The sequence below is a fragment of the Apteryx mantelli genome, chromosome 24 (assembly GCF_036417845.1).
Source record: "Apteryx mantelli isolate bAptMan1 chromosome 24, bAptMan1.hap1, whole genome shotgun sequence".
NCBI lineage: Eukaryota > Metazoa > Chordata > Aves > Apterygiformes > Apterygidae > Apteryx > Apteryx mantelli.
Genome location: NC_090001.1, coordinates 2,967,716 through 2,983,805, shown reverse-complemented (window position 1 = coordinate 2,983,805; position 16,090 = coordinate 2,967,716). Strand labels below are relative to the sequence as shown.

General features: G+C 54.4%; 1 protein-coding gene across 1 annotated transcript; it reads right to left on the bottom strand.

The window, feature by feature from the left end:
* Nucleotides 1–13,598: 13,598 nt before the first annotated feature.
* Nucleotides 13,599–14,444, bottom strand: LOC136994104 (olfactory receptor 14A16-like; the record flags this gene model as incomplete). The annotated part of the gene is made up of 1 exon (XM_067310357.1): nucleotides 13,599–14,444. A coding segment is annotated over one exon (846 nt), but the record flags the coding sequence as incomplete, so codon positions are not given.
* Nucleotides 14,445–16,090: the final 1,646 nt, after the last annotated feature.

The following is a 16,090-nucleotide window of genomic DNA, read 5'->3' as shown; positions in this document are numbered from 1 at the left end:
AGGACAGGGGCTGTGGCCGTCTCAGGATGGCATCTCCAAGCCCAAAACATGCTGTGTCGAGTTGGAAGCATAAAATGATCCACAGGGAAGGAACAGAGGTTTTCTCAAACACGCAGAGGACTTGGGGTTATTACAAGGCGAAAGTTTCATTACTGTATATGGACATTTCTATCAAGCTCTTGTGGACCCCACAGAAGCTGCAGGCCACCCCAGCCTCTAGGATGCAGGACCCCTTTCCTCTCAGAGCCAGACACCAAAGGGGGACCCACTCACAGGGAAACCTGGCCATGGATTGCCTACCCCATCCCTCCACCTACAAGGGCATGGAGCTGGTCCCACAGAAGCCTTGGGGTTCAGGGCAGCCCCAGCGCCAGGACCCAGGAGTCCTGGCTGCCACATTGTCCATGGAGCCAGATGGGACCCTCAGGCAGGACTCTTGCGGCAGCCCCCAGCCATGTCCAGCCACCACCACAGCCTAGGATCCACAGCAGTTTTTGCAGATAACAGTCTCTGTGCGACACCTCGGGAAGGAGCTCCCAAAGCCCTTACCCTCAGTGGAGAGCTGCAGGAGCATTGGGAAGAAGGAACTGTGGTGTGGGCTGATGGTGTCCATCCAGCAGTCCTCCATCTCGCTTGTCCCCTCGCCCTCGGCTTGCCTCTCCAGCCACGGAGGAAGGATGCTCTTCCCGTTTCATCACCCCAAACCCCTTTCCAATGTGCTGCTGCTCCTCTGCCTGCTGGCGAGGGGCCACAACGAGCCCCCACTGCCTCCTGTCCCCTCTCCTTGCCCTAGAGCCACTACGAAGGGCAGCTATGTGGAGGGCATGAGCAGTGCCCAGCAGCGTGTGGGCCTCACAGGGAGGTGAGGGCCCCCACCCATGCAACTGAGATAGACCTGCCTGTGATGCGGCACATCCCACTGTGACCTCAGCTGGTGTCATCTGGGGGCTTGGTAGGTCAGTGCCATGGAGATGGCAGAGGCAGGGAGAGAGCAGAGAGATTTCCCCTCATGTCCTGGAAAGCAGTCACCTCCCTCCACCCCAGGTATTTTCCTATATATTTTTCTGATAACTCCTTGAGGACCATCTCCAGATGTTGCCAAAGGCAGTGACATAGGTAAAATGGGGAACTAGAGAAGTCACTTTCGTGCCCCTGCACTGGCAGGTCGCTGCACTGGGCAGATCTCTGCAGGAATCTGGGGTTTGGGGGTTGCTTTGGGGCTTGGCATTTTTCAAAACCAGGATCAAAGTCCTGTGGGTTGAAACCGCACAAGCGTGGCCATGTGTTGAGATGCTTTGGTGAGCCTCAAGACTGGTTTCTCCAGTGGGTCCCTCTCTTTGTAGAAGCAGGATGTAGGAGAACATGGGAGAGGAGAGAGCCTTCCTCCTTTGGGCACCAAAGAAGGCTCTTTGCTTTTCAAAGTCCTCAGCAAGGTTTCTTGGTGTGCAATGCCTAAGATAGAGATGATGTGCCATAAAAGTGCAAACGTGCTGTGATGGTGTGCTCCTTTCCCCCCGCCCCACTGATGTGCTCTCTCCCCCTCAACCTGACCTCCCTCTAAACAGCATGTATGCAGGGGCTAATTGAGCATGCGCCAACTAAGACCCATCTAGCATGCAAATATGACTATGAGTCAATCATCTCCCCCCCACCCCCATAACCAGGGGGCAGCCCAGAGCCCATTGAGCTCTCCTGCATGGCAGCGGGCTGCACTGCAGAACCTCCTCTTGAGCAGGGACGCCTCTCAAGGTTCCTCCTCGAGGTTGAGAGATTTCTTACCTGCGACAGATCCTTGGTAAGTGATTAATAGCATGCTGAACTTTTGCGAACTTCATGAAACTTTGCTGAGTTATATCTCTGATTAATTGTGCACATAATCCCTTGGACATGAACCGTTGACCCAGTCTGGGACTAGGATTGGATCCAGCTGCACCTAGCCTCCTCTGTGAGGGAGTTTAGAAAGCAAGGGGGTGCTTTCTGAACCTCGTGACTCAACAAGAGGGTCTCCGTTGCATGTGTCTCATCCTGTCCTTCATGCAGTAAATAACTGAGTGAACCTTGCCAATCGAACCTCATTAAATCATTCTTATTTACGACTGAACTTTGTTAAATCGCTATCTTATCACAGTAAACATAGTGCTGCTTCCCTCTCACAAGTGAAGCGTATCACTCCTCCGCAACAAGCCCTCAAGCATATGGCTCTTTTGCCCCGTTAGGTGCTATGTCAGATGTGATGAGAGTTGCATCCTCCAGGTCACTGATGAATGTTTTAAACGGTACAGGTTGCAGTACAGACCCCTGCATACTCCACTTGTCAGCAACTTCCAGGGAAAGCCTGAGCCATTCACAAAAACCCTCTGAGCTTGAGCATCCAACCAGCTTTCCACCCTTCCGGATGTCTACCCAGCCTACTGTAATGCCTTTCTTGTATAGAAGAATACTGTGGGAGGCAGTATTCTTGTACAAACCTTTTGCCTAAAATCAGGGTAAATGACATCCGCTACTCTCCGCTCTGCTACAAGTGCAGTTGTGTTATCACAGAAGGCAATCAGGTTGGTCAGGAATGATTTCCCTCACTTAATCTCGGATGCATCCCATCCAGTCCCATAGACTTGTATGGACTGAGTTCTTGCAACTGATCCCTCACTCAGTCCTCAGGCACTGCAGGTGGATTTTCTTGTCTGGAGTCCTGACTCCAGGCACAACAGCCCAGGACACCTTGCTGGTGAAGCCTGAAGCCAAGAAGGCACTGAGCTCCTCAGACCTACCTGCACCTGTTGTTCCTCGTTTCCCTAGCCATTCAGCAGGGAGCCCATGTGTTCCTTGTTTACTCTTTTAGTGTTACTGAAGCAGCAGCAGCTCTCCTTCATGCCCTTGACGACCCCTGCAAGTGTCTATCCTAGGGGAGTTTTGGCTTCCCTAACACCATCCCTACTTTGCTGGACAACAGTGCCCTGTTTAGCCAAGCTGGTCTCCTGCGATGTCTTCTCAGTTTACTGAGCATCTGTAGGGACCATCCTTGTGCTTGGTGCCTACTGTCCTGTAAAGATCTCATGGCTTTCCTGAGCTCCTGTGCCCTTCAGAGCTGCCTCCCATGGGATCCCCCACCAGTGCCCTGAACAGGCCAAAGTCTGCTCCTGTGAAGTGCAGCATCTGTACTCTGCTACTGTGCTTCCTCACTGCCTTCAGGACCTTGGAATCCACTATTTCATGGTCATTGCAGCCAATGTTTCCACTGATGACCGCATGCCTGACCACTTCTTCCTTGTTTGCAAGCACCTGCTCCAGGTGAGCATCATGCTTGGTGGCCCACCAGGGAGCTGAGCTAAGAAGCTGCCCTGACACCCTCCAGAAACCTCCTGGACTGCTTCCACCCTGCTGTTTGCCCTTCCACTGCATGTCAGGGAGATTAGAGTCCCTCCACAAGAAGCAGGCCCTGTGAGCCACAGGCTTCCTCAGGTAGCTTAAAGAAGACTGCGTCCACCTCCTCACCCTGACTGGATTCTCTGGAACTCCCATCATGATGTCACTCTCACTCTGATGTCCTCCCACAAGCGCTCACCCAGCCCTTTGTCCATCCCTTGGAAGAGCTCCATACATCCAAGCTGCCCCTTCACACAAAGGGCATCTCCCCTCCTCATCTTCCTTCCCAGGCTCCCCTGAAGAGCCTGTACCCTGCCATCACAGCCCTCCAGTTGTGCGAGTGATCCCATCACATCTCGGTTATTCCAAAGATGTTGCAGCCTTGTGACTGCTTGTGCATCTCCGTTGCCTCTTGTCTGGGCCCCAGGCTGCATGCTGCTGCCTGCATGTGTATATTTGGGCGGCAGAGCCTCAGCTGTAGCCCAGAGAACAGGTTGGCCATAGGGAAACCTGTTGCCAAGAGCCAAGGACACCGAATAGGCAATGGCCCCACTTCAGAGTAGAGACATGCTGGCGTAGAGAGCAGATGGCAACGTAATAGTGAAACAGGGTTCCCACTGAAAGAGCAAACCTGCAGTGCCCAAGGCCAGGGAGAAACAGAGCAGGGCTGTGCAGGAAAAGAAGGAGAGGGGTTTGGTGCTTGAGCCAACCCTGCAGCACCCTGAGGCCAGTGGCAGATGTGAATGGATCCCCAGGAAGGAGAAGGTGCCCCAGAGAACATCCCTGGGCCTGCACAGCCTGTGATCCAGGCACCTTGTGGACTTCCTTAACACAGTCCCTGTATCATCTGCGGGTGAGAAGAGGTTCAGGGGAAGGAGAGCTGGGAGATTTCAAGAGTGCAGGGCCAGGCGTGGAGACCTTGGTGTGATATGCTTCCTGTTTATGCAGCACACTTGCATGCAGACAGTATGGACTTTGCCTAAAGGCAGAGGTGGGATTGCGTTGTTTGGGCACAGGTAGGAAACCTGAGGCCCCCTGGGGCACTTCTCCAGCAACCACTCCAAAAGGGCATGGCTTTTCTGTAGGTCCCATGCAGTATCTGCTGGAAACATAACCTGGATGAAGGCAGAGAGTGCACCCTCAGCAAGTTTTCTGATGATACGAAACTGGGAGGAGTGGCTGATACCCCAGAGGGCTGTGCTGCCATTCAGAGAGACCTGGACAGGCTGGAGAGGTGGGCGGAGAGGAACCTCATGCTCCAGTACAGGCTGGGGGCTGACCTGCTGGAAAGCAGCTCTGCAGAGAAGGACCTGGGAGTGCTGGTGGACAAGTTGAGCCAGCAATGTGTCCTTGTGGCCAAGAAGGCCAATGGTATCCTGGAGTGCATGAGGAAGAGTGTTGCCAGCAGGTCAAGGGAGGGGATAGTCCCCCTCTCCTCAGCCCTGTTGAGGCCACACCTGCAGTACTGTGTCCAGTTCTGGGCTCCCCAATAGAAGAGAGACATGGAGCTCCTGGAGTGAGTCCAGCGGAGGGCTACAAAGATGATGAAGGGACTGGAGCATCTCTCATATGAGGCAAGGCTGAGGGAACTGGGCCTTGTCAGCCTGGAGAAGAGAAGGCTGAGAGGGGATCTTATCAATGTGTACAAATATCTGAAGGGAGGGTGTCAAGAGGATGGGGCCAGACTCTTTTCAGTGGTGCCCAGTGACAGGACGCGAGGCAACGGGCACAAACTGAAACACAGGAAGTTGCATCTGAACATGAGGAAAAACTTGTTTACTGTGAGGGTGACAGAGCACTGGAACAGGTTGCCCAGAGAGCTTGTGGAGTGTCCATCCTTGGAGATATTCAAAAGCTGCCTAGACAGGGTCCTGGGCAATGTGCTGTAGGTGACCCTGCTTGAGCAGGGGGGTTAGACTAGATGATCTCCTGAGGTCCCTTCCAGCCTCAACCATTCTGTGATTCTGTGATTCTGAACGAGCCCTTCTGCTAGAAACGCCAGGAATCTGACACGGCCCTGCCAGCCTATTTCTCTGTCATTATAACAAGTGTCTGAACTGAATTACAGTAGCAGTTTGCACTGTCGGGTTCTTCATGTGTCTCAGCTTCATAATGACTGGAGCTCTAGTAGTGTCATTTCAGATGGCTTGGGAAATTCCCCACCTGGCCCCCAGCTTAGGATCTTGAAGCATGTAGGTCTCACACTTGCTCCATCAGCGCAAGCAAACACTGACACGTGCCTTGGGCCACCTCTATCTCTGCAAACATCACCAGTTTTTGCCAGGAACTGCCTTCAACCTTTCATCTCCAGTGATTATAATGGGAGCTTAGACAAGGAGCTCGCATACAGACATCTCTGTTGTGCACGCTTCAGGTTGGGCACGGGGAATCCCACCTCCTGTGTGTTTGTGGAGTTCATGGGAGAGAGCTGAATCCCACTGCAGCCCAGGGGCTCCTAAACTGTCATGTGATGCCCAGATTGACTCATCTGAATCAAAACCTGAACCATGGGTAAATGACCTCCCTTCTTGGCCTCGTCTAGGTTCCTGCCTAGTTAAGAGATGGGAAGGGGGTCTTCTAGAGTGGGACATTTCCACCTCCTGCAGATAACCATCCTCTGATGAGAAAAAATTGTAATGCTGGAATCAGTCTTCCTTCAGTGTTTGGAGAGGGACTGTTGGTGATTATTTTCATCTATGTCAGTGAACCTTTCCCAGGTGGAGGGAGCACAAGGGATTGATGCCTTCAGCTGGGCCTCTGCTCCTGAGCAGAGGCAGGCTCCTGGGATGGAGGGAGTTCCTGGCAACGTGGCAGCACTGCTGAGAGAGAGCTGTGTCCAGGAGCAGCTCTCCTGTCAAGAGCAGCAGGGCTCTGGGCACTGCCTGCTGTTGCTGAGATGCAATGAGACAAGAGAGAGAGAGAAGTGAAAGGCAGTGAGGAGTGGGAGGACAGCTGAGTGCTCCTTGTGGGAGAAATCTTCACAACCCTTGACACAGTAAGTCTCTGGCTGCAGGGCAATGTTACTGATGTTCCTGGAGGGGTCTTCTAAACCCATCCCATCCCATGATTTTTAAGGATCGTACCTCTGGCTTCTCCAGTGCAGAGGAGAAGAAGGTGCTTCAGAGTAGGGATTCCTAGCCACTCCGTCACAGGCACAGGGCATCCTGCTGTCCTCTCCCAGGGACTGCTGCAGGGGTGCAAAGCCTGGGTGTGCACAGAGGTCTGACCAGGGCTCTTTTCCGGAGCAGTGTCCCTTCACCCCAGGATGCTGTTTGCCCGGGGCAGTGACTCTGCTGCCTGCACAGGTCAGCACTACCCAGAGAGCTCCCCATGGCATTGTGGGGAGAAGCTCTGGGTGGCAGGAGTGACCGCTGGTAGAAGAGTTCATTCTTTTGAGAGGGTGCTGTGTGGATCAGGGCTGCTCACAGCTCTAGCTCAGGCACAGGCCATTTCTGAGGGGACTTTGCAAAAGTAAGGCCAAGACAGGTGTTTCCTGAAAGAAAAAGCTCTTTTCTGAGTTGGTGCTTTAAGTTTCCTTCTAGCTGGCATGGGGAAAATGGAAATGGAGCTGTCAGGTTGGGACAAGGGACTGAGATTCATTAACAGTTTCAAAGAGCAATCAATAGTTCTGCTAGGAACTTCTGAAAGACCCTTCAGCAACCCCTCAGTCTCTAGACAGCAGCAAACTCCCCTTGGATGGTCACCTCTTGAGGGTTTATCTGACCTGCTCCTTCTCACCTGCACGCAGGGGAATGCCCCTGGACAGTGCGCTGCTGCTGGGAGGTTTGTGCAGGGCAGACCTGAGCACCCTGGGGAAGGCGTCGGCACTGCACCACTGTCCCTGACTTGCTCAAATCCATCCTCCCATGCTGTTTCTGTTAGGAATTCCCTCGCAGTCCGTGCCCATCTCTGCTGCCTGGAGCTTCCGGGACAGGGCACTGGCCAGGGCTATCTCTGTGCTCACAGGTCCTAAGGAGCAGGTCTGAAAAACTCTCCTGAGGCCGTAAAGGTGACGCTGGTGCTGTCTGTAGGCTGAGGTGGGGATGAAGGGACCTGCTGAGGGTTCTCACAGACCTTTGGATCTGTCTCTCCCTTTAGAGTCTTAATGAGCTGTCTCCCTCTTAAGGAGAGCCCATCTTTAGGACCCTTGACAGTTTCCCTGGGGTGTCCTGCCAATCTGCAAGCTGCCTTCCAGAAGAGTACAGCTTCCCTCTAGCATTTTGTGCTATCTGAGAGTCCTTGGTCTGGTCCTGTGAGTCAGATACAGACACCTCTGTGCAAGAGGTGCTCAAGGGTGGGGGAGAGGAATCTCTCACAAGGGTCTTCTCTTTCAGAGACAACTGCCATGAGTGCTATATTCATCTCTCATTATGGAAAATAGAGAAAATTCCCACTGGGTCATTGTACCAAGACCCATCCATTCAGTTCATGGTGTCCATCCGCAGGAATCCCACCAAATACCTGGGACTGTTTGACACCTCTGTTTACACCCCCCAGCAGGGCAGAACTGACTCCTCTAGAGACCATGGGCAGAGGCCCCTGCTCTACACAACACTCAGGCAGCGCAAACCAGAGCTCCAGACAGGGAGCAGAACCTGAATGTAAAGGACAGAGAAGACATGGGGGTTTCTATGAGTAATGGGATGGGTTTGCCTCAGAGCTCTAATTTGTCGCTGTTATTTCCTCCTTGGACAGGCCCCAAAGCTCAGAGTAAGTAAATGTCCAACAGCAGCTCCTTCAATGAGTTCCTCCTCCTGACGCTCATGGACACAGAGGAGCTGCAGCTCTTGCACTTCTGGCTCTTCCTGGGCATCTACCTGGCTGCCCTCCTGGGCAACGGCCTCATCGTCACAGCCATAGCCTGCGACCACCACCTCCACACCGCCATGTACTTCCTCCTCCTCAACCTCTCCCTCCTCGACCTTGGCTCCATCTCTGTCACTGTCCCCAAATCCATGGCCAATTCCCTGTGGGACACCAGGGCCATTTCCTACTGGGAATGTGCTGCACAGGTCTTTCTGCTTGCCTTTTTCTTCTCGACTGAGTATTCTGTTCTCACTGTCATGGCCTATGACCGCTACGTGGCCATCTGCAAACCCCTGCACTATGGGACCATCATGAGCAGCAGAGCTTGTGTCAAAATGGCAGCAGCTGCCTGGGCCACTGGTTTTCTCTATGGTCTCCTGCACACTGCTAACACATTTTCCATACCACTCTGCCAAGGCAATGTTGTGGAGCAGTTCTTCTGTGAAATTCCCCAGATCCTCAAGCTCTCCTGCTCAGATGCCTACCTCAGGGAACTTGGGGTGCTTGTGGTTAGTATTTGTTTAGCTTTGGGATGTTTTGTTTTCATTGTGCTGTCCTATGTGCAGATCTTCACAGCTGTGCTGAGGATCCCCTCTGAGCAGGGTCGGCACAAAGCCTTCTCCATGTGCCTCCCTCACCTGGCTGTGGTCTCCCTGTTCATCACCACTGTCACGTTTGCTTACCTGAAGCCACCCTCCCTCTCCTCCCCACTTCTGGATCTGGTGGTGACTGTCCTGTATGCAATGGTGCCTCCAACAGTGAACCCCCTCATCTACAGCATGAGGAACAAGGAGCTCAAGGACGCACTGAAAAAACTGGTTCAACTGGTACTACAGCAGCAATGAACTGCCCATCTCTCCTCACAAGGGATTTCCAATTTACCTTGGGCAACTCTTGTGCTTTGGGCATTCTATCTGTGATAATTCTGTTTGTATGTGCTTGAATTCATCCCACTTCTCCAGCAGCACAGAGCCCATCTGTCTGACCTAGAAGCCTTCCATAATTCTGTGTAGCACTGTGTCCGGGCAGGCCTCCCAGTCAGCATGTCTATAATAAAAGGGGATTTCCTGAGGATAGTGCCTGAAGGTTGGGCTCTTCTTCCCAAGCTGGAGCCAAGAATGTGCTCAGGGCGTTGCACCCAAAAAGGCCCTTTGCTGTGCTTGGGTTTTCCATGGGCTAAGGGGCATGAGCTCCTAGGGTGATGTGTTTGGGCAGGAGGGCTGGAGTCAGCTGTAACTTGTGGGTGCCCAGTGTCCCTGGAGCAGGTGAGTGGTCAAGTGGTGTCTGCTGGGGACTGTCTGCCGTATTACAGGGCTGGTGAGAGATGTCCATGCTTCTGGAAGGGAATATGGAGCCACCCTGAGAGCACAGGGGATCTCCTGGGACAGCATGTGCCTGGGATGGGCAGTGAGTGGAGATTCCCAAAACCAAGTGGAGTCGCCCAAAGGTAAAGGGCTAAACCGAAGAATGCACTGAATGAGAGCTCAGAAATCTCAGGAGAAGCAGTGGGGACCCAGCAGGCACAGGGAAGGGAGTGTCCCTCCCCACCCTCAGCCTGGGCTGCTCTGCTGGTTGGGCTGGGGAGAGGGCAGGGGAGGTGGGGAGAGCTGGGGAGTTGCTGAGATGGGCTGGAAAGGGCCTGAGAGAGGCAAAATGCCAGCAGGCAGCTCCTGTGTGTGAACAGCAGTGTGGGAGCACCCACCAGTGTGCTTGCAGGCAAATGGAAGTCTCCTGGGAAAGGCACCAGGACATGGAGGGTGCAGAAGAGAAGAGCCCAGGTTGTTCCCTGTGTTGCATGGACATACTGGGGGAGCTGCCCCACAGCCATTGTCCTGGACCAGCCCCTCACATGGCCCCTTTCCACTGCTGGCTGCTCACCTCAGCTGTGGGGTGGTGCATGGCCAGCTCCGTCCTCCTGTAACTCTCCATATCCTGATGGAGGGGAAAAGGCCAGCCTTGCATGGTCGCTCTTCTGCAAAAGACCCCAGCAGATCTGGGAGCACGGCTGTCTGCTAACAGCTGTGGGGGCCCCAGCCAGGACTGGGCAGGGGCTGGGTGCTTGGATCCCCCAGACTCTGGGGGATCATTTCATAATCATTGAATAATGCTCCAGCCCTTTCCATGTGCGACGTTCCTGGTTCCATCTCCAGCTGAGTTTTGGCTTTCCTCACTCCATCCCTGTGTGCACGGACAAGGTCTCAATGCTCCCCCTGGGCAGCCCGTCCCCCTTCCACCCTCTGTTCATTTCCCCCCGGCACCCTGAGCATGGGTGGTGCTGCTGCCAGGGCAGAGGTGGAAGATCGCCCCTAATGGCTCCTCAGGGAGATCCCTGGGGAAAAGCTGTGCCTGGTCCCGACCTCATGCCCAGCCCCAGCGAGGCAGAGGGGAGCTGCCCTCTCCCGAGCCACCCTGGCGGTGCACTGGACAGGTGGTGCCTTTGTGGCCAGCCAGGCTCCAGGTTCAGGCTGGATGCCAGCTCGAGGGCAGGAGCGCTGGGATTTTCATGGGCTTCCAGTGGTGAAGGCAAGTGGGCACATGCAAGTGCAAAGGCTGGGGGTGGAAAAGGCAGTGTGGGGCTGGTGAAGGCCCTCCCTCTGCTCCCCTTGGGGAGGAGAGTCCCCAGGCAATGCTGAGCTCCACTTTGTCCAGCGGGAGGGGAGCAGAGGGCAGTGTGGAAGAGGCAGATGGAGCCTCTCGGGATGCATGAGGGAGTTTTCTTACCCCTCTTACCCCCCTTTCTCACCATCTTACCCCTCATGCTGCCCCAGCCAGTCTCACTCTGCCCTGCCCAAGGAGCTCCTCGTCCCTGTGCCAGCCATGCTGGAGCAGAGGCCAAGGAGCTGGAGGTGCCTCAGGCCAAGCTGTGCCAGCCCCAGGGAGCTGGCCCTGAGCACGGGACAGGCCAAGTATCTCCTTGCATGTCCCATCCTGCTGGGAGGGCAGCATGGGGATGGGGGAACAGCCTGTTCCTGCCCGGGAGCTGTGCGGGACCTTTTGGAAGAGAGGCAAAGGTGACAGCCGCTGTGCTGCAGCAAAACCTGCTGCACCCCCTCCATGAGGCCCCTGCTGCATTCCTGCCCACCCCTGCCCCTGCCTGGCCTGCTGCCCCCTTGCTTCTAGCCCCTGGCCCCTCTCCTGGCACTTTGGGGACCAGCTCTGCAGGCAGCAGCTCCCTGGCCATCCCCACCTCTCCCCACATCGGGGATCCAGCCCCAGCCGGGCAGCAGGACGCCAGCTCAGGGGCAGAGGAGGACAAGGGAGAGTGGGGCTGGACAAGGGCTCTGCCTTTCACCCGCCAGGATCACAGCATGCGGGAAAGACAGAGCCTGTCTCTGTGCCCGGTGTCTTCCCATTCATGGAGTCACAGAGGAGTTTCAGTGGGAAGGGACCTCTGGAGGTCTCTAGTCCAACCTCCTGCACAAAGCAGGGCTGCTTGGAGCCCTACAGTCTTGTCTGGAGATCGCTGGACTGTGCCTGACCCCGGTTACCATCCCCAAACCTCCTCTGCTCCTCTTCTCTGGGTACTGAGGGATGGCACCTCTCATCGGTGGGGCACTGCTCTACCTGCCTTGCCAGCACCCTTGGCACTCGACTCCCCTTCCCATATGGAGCAGCCCCATCTTGCTGCTCCTGACAACATCCTCTTTGTAGCAGGAACCCAGATGCACATGGTGCTTAAACACTTGAGCTGGGATACAGAAACACTTGCTCTCATAACTATGCATCATCAAATCAGACCCCAAGTGGCTGCCCTCACTTTTTCATTCAGCTTTTCGTCTGTGGGCAGTGTTACGTGGGTAGGGGCTGAAATCTGAAGCCCTCCTTACACCTTTGAATTGGCTTTCAGGCAAGAGTTGCTGTGGGTATATACAGTCACCTTTTGTACCTACATCCTTCTCTGGGATCTGCTCTCCAGAAAAGGGAAGGAGGCCCTGCAATGAGGCCGGTCACTACCTGCTTTGTGTCCAGCAGATCCCCCTCCCTCTCTGCCTGCAGACCCTCCATGCCCACCCTGCTGCCCAGGAGAGCATGAGAGCACTGCCCTGCAGCCCCTCTGGCAGCTCCTGCAGCCCCGGAGACAGAGCCACCTGCCCTGAGCTGGTACACAGAGAAACCTGTTTCTTCTTCTCATTTGTTTCCCTTGTTTCCTTATTCATACCTGTGTTTAGTGCTTTACCTTCTGGTTACTCCACTATGGACTGTCCCTCATTTTGTGAGGCTGCACTCACTGCCCACCCCAAGGCACATGATGTCCCTGGAGATCCCCTGAGCTCTCCTGGGACCTAAGATTCTCCTCCAGAAGCATGGGCATCTCTCATCAGCACTGTCACCTGTGGCACAGCCCTGAGCAGGCAATTCAGAGACCAGTCCCCATCTCCACTGGCACTGCTCACTGAGAGATGAGCCCTGGACCCAGCCCTTGCTCCCTAACAGATCTCTCTGGATCTCTGAGCTCATCCTGTGGAGCCCACAGAGTTCACAAGCAGAGCAGAGGCCTTTTTGTGGTGCAGTTCCTTGGGTGTATTTTTGGCTCCATCTTTGAAGAAAGGCCTGAGTTCAGGCACGTCACAGGACAGAGCTCCTTTTATTATGGAAATGTTATTCTGGAGGTCAGGGCTGGCAGAAAGGTGCTCAATGCCTGGTTCCCTTGGTGCTCACAGGAATGCACCACCACCACCATATTATGAGAGCTCTTAGGCCATATACACACTTCAGAGCACAGCAGGCCAGTGTGGAAGTGAGGAAAAGAAGCCCTGAAGAAAGAAAGTCCTGCTACTGTTGGTGGCTGTGTCTCCAGGAAGGCTGCAGTCCCCATGCAAAGACTGCAGTGAGGAAATGTGGGCTGTGGTAGTGAGGGGATGGTCCTGAGGAGCAGAGGGTCTGTCCCCACAGGCTGCGTCCAGACTTCCCTGCTGCATCCAGACCCTCCACTCCCGCTCCACTGTGAACGATGGAGCACAGTATGGGGAAGGGACCAGCCCACGGTGACACCTGGCTGCCACCCTCGCAGAAGAGGGGTGTGAGATCACACCCTGGCTGTGGCCAGGGAAGCTGAGCTCTCCTAATGGACACAGGACCCATTGTCTCACCCCACCTGTACTCACCTGAGCTCCCTTGGTGTCAGTGCCAAGAAAGACACTGCAAAGGGAAACTCTGCTCATTGCACTGGGGGCATCAGAGGGTGCTCAGACTAGCAGGCTCTGAGGTTCCCCCATCTCTGCTGATGAAGCGGGAAGCCTGCCTTCCTGCTTCTACACGGTCTCTCAGTCAGATTCAAACGGGAGATGCCTGAGGACAAGTGGCATGAATGAAACCTTTTTGTCTTTTGACAAGAATGTAACAGAGGAAAGTAAAGAAAGAAAGAAGTGAACAACACATAGCCTTGAGGCCAAATACCCTGGGAATGATAGGTGGCTGCACAGGGTCAGTTACTGGTGTTGACATTGTATCCATTGAACGAGTTTCCTCAAGGCATCCTTGAGCTCCTTGTTCCTCATGCTGTAGATGAGGGGGTTCATTGCTGGAGGCACCACTGCATAGAGAACAGCCATCACTAGATCCAAAGCTGGGGAGGAGAGGGAGGGGGGCTTCAGGTAGGCAAACAAGCCAGTGCTGATAAACAGGGAGAACACGGCCAGGTGAGGCAGGCACATGGAGAAGGCTTTGTGCTGGCCCTGCTCAGAGGGGATCCTCAGCACAACTGTGAAGATCTGCACATAGGACAGCACAATGAAAACAAAACACCCAAAGACTAAACAAGCACTAATCACAACAACCCCAAGTTCCCTGAGATGGAAGTCAGAGCAGGAGAGCTTGAAGATCTGGGGAATTTCACAGAAGAACTGCTCCACAACATTGCCTTGGCAGAGTGGTATGGAAAATGTGTTAGCAGTGTGCAGGAGACCATAGAGAAAACCAGTGGCCCAGGCAGCTGCTGCCATTTTGACACAAGCTCTGCTGCTCATGACGGTCCCATAGTGCAGGGGTTTGCAGATGGCCACGTAGCGGTCATAGGCCATGACAGTGAGAACAGAATACTCAGTCGAGAAGAAAAAGGCAAGCAGAAAGACCTGTGCAGCACATTCCCAGTAGGAAATGGCCCTGGTGTCCCACAGGGAATTGGCCATGGATTTGGGGACAGTGACAGAGATGGAGCCAAGGTCGAGGAGGGAGAGACTGAGGAGGAAGAAGTACATGGGGGTGTGGAGGTGGTGGTCGCAGGCTACGGCTGTGATGATGAGGCCGTTGCCCAGGAGGGCAGCCAGGTAGATGCTCAGAAACAGCGAGAAGTGCAAGAGCTGCAGCTCCTGTGTGTCCGTGAGCGCCAGGAGGAGGAACTCATTGAAGGAGCTGCTGTTGGACATTTGCTGACCATCGGCATGCAGGACTGTCCAAGGAGGAAAAGACATTGAGAAGTTAGGAGACACTTTTCAAACAAAAAAACCCCCCAGATCTTCCAGTTTTCATACAACACCCCATATTGCATCTCTCTGCTGAGAGGAGCTCTGTGCAGCTCCCTTGCTTGAGCTCCGCTTTGCACTGCCTGAGTGTGCTGTGAGGAGCAGCGGCCTCTGCCCATGGGCTCCAGAGGAGTCCATCCTGGTGTACAGTGGTGGGAAGGAGGGAATGGAGTTGACTAGCTCTGACATACAGAACTTCTGCCAGGTGAAGTCCACTCCTCATGTGGAAGGCCTTTTTGGCATCTTCACCACCAGTTCTAAAGAAGGAGGTTTTGAGGAACAGAGTTTTAGGGATTTTTTTAATATTGCTTTTTTTTCTTTTTGATGTCCTTGTTACTCCTGGGGAGTGTTCCTCAAAGGTAGAAATCTTTGGGCTTTCTCCTGAGTCCTGAGAGGAAAGGATTCACTCTCACTTGGTGCAGAGTGAGGACAGCTAGTCTGTTAGCCTTGATCCCAGCTGTCCTGTGTTCCCACCTCTTTGAGCTGGAGGATGATCACACTCATATGCTGCCTTACAAAGAAACAAGCCCCTGCTGAGAGCAGAGGAGTCCAGTTTCAAGGTGCAGATGTCCAACGTTCTCTCCCTTTCTCAGAGCAGCAGAGGGAGGTCTCCACACTCCCCTTCTAGCCAAGGACACACAGGGCTCTTTTCAGCTGCCCCTGTACAGCGTCCCACCACCATTTCCATACTCTTCGCATCTCTGCAGCTTCTTCATGGGTCTCTCAAACATCACAGAGATGCTATGAGACAGCTGTGCCCTTCTGGAGGGCAGCTCAAAGCCTGGCAGGACGCCGCAGGGAAACAGTCAAATGTCCTAAAGATGGTCTGTCCTTAAGGGAGAATCTGCTCTTTTCCCAGCCCCACAGACTGCATTTCCTGGAGCCCCACAGGTTAGAAGGGGGCTGGGGCAACCTCACTCACATGCAGACTCCGCTGTTGCACAACTTGCAGGGCAGGTGTCTGAACTGCAGCTGAACCCCCCAACCCCAGGGAGCCCAAGAGAAGAGCAGGAGCAGTACGGACAGGAGGGCAAACAAGGAGCAACACCATGATCCTGCTGCCAAGGGAGGCAAGGAGACAGATACACATGGGGACTCAGGAAAGGCTTCACCTTACCCAGCTGGACACCTCAAAGACAGCAACATTGCAGGGCAGGTGCTCTCAGCCCGTTTTTGGGCAGCATGAAATGGGCCCGTGGCAGGAGACGTGTCCCTCTCCTCTGCTGGAGGTCTGGCTGCAGAGGAGGTGGCTTATGCTCCAGACTCTGTTGCTGTCAGGGCAGAGGCTCTGTTGGATGGGAGAGGAGATGTGGGGGGCTGGCTCAGAGGAAGAAGGTGTCTGCGTCAGAGGGACTGCCCATGACTTGCCCAAATCCACCCTCCCATGATGATTCTGTTTGTTGCTCTCATTCCCTGCCCATCTCTGCTGCCTGGAGCTGTCCCTGCTGGAAGCTGATTCT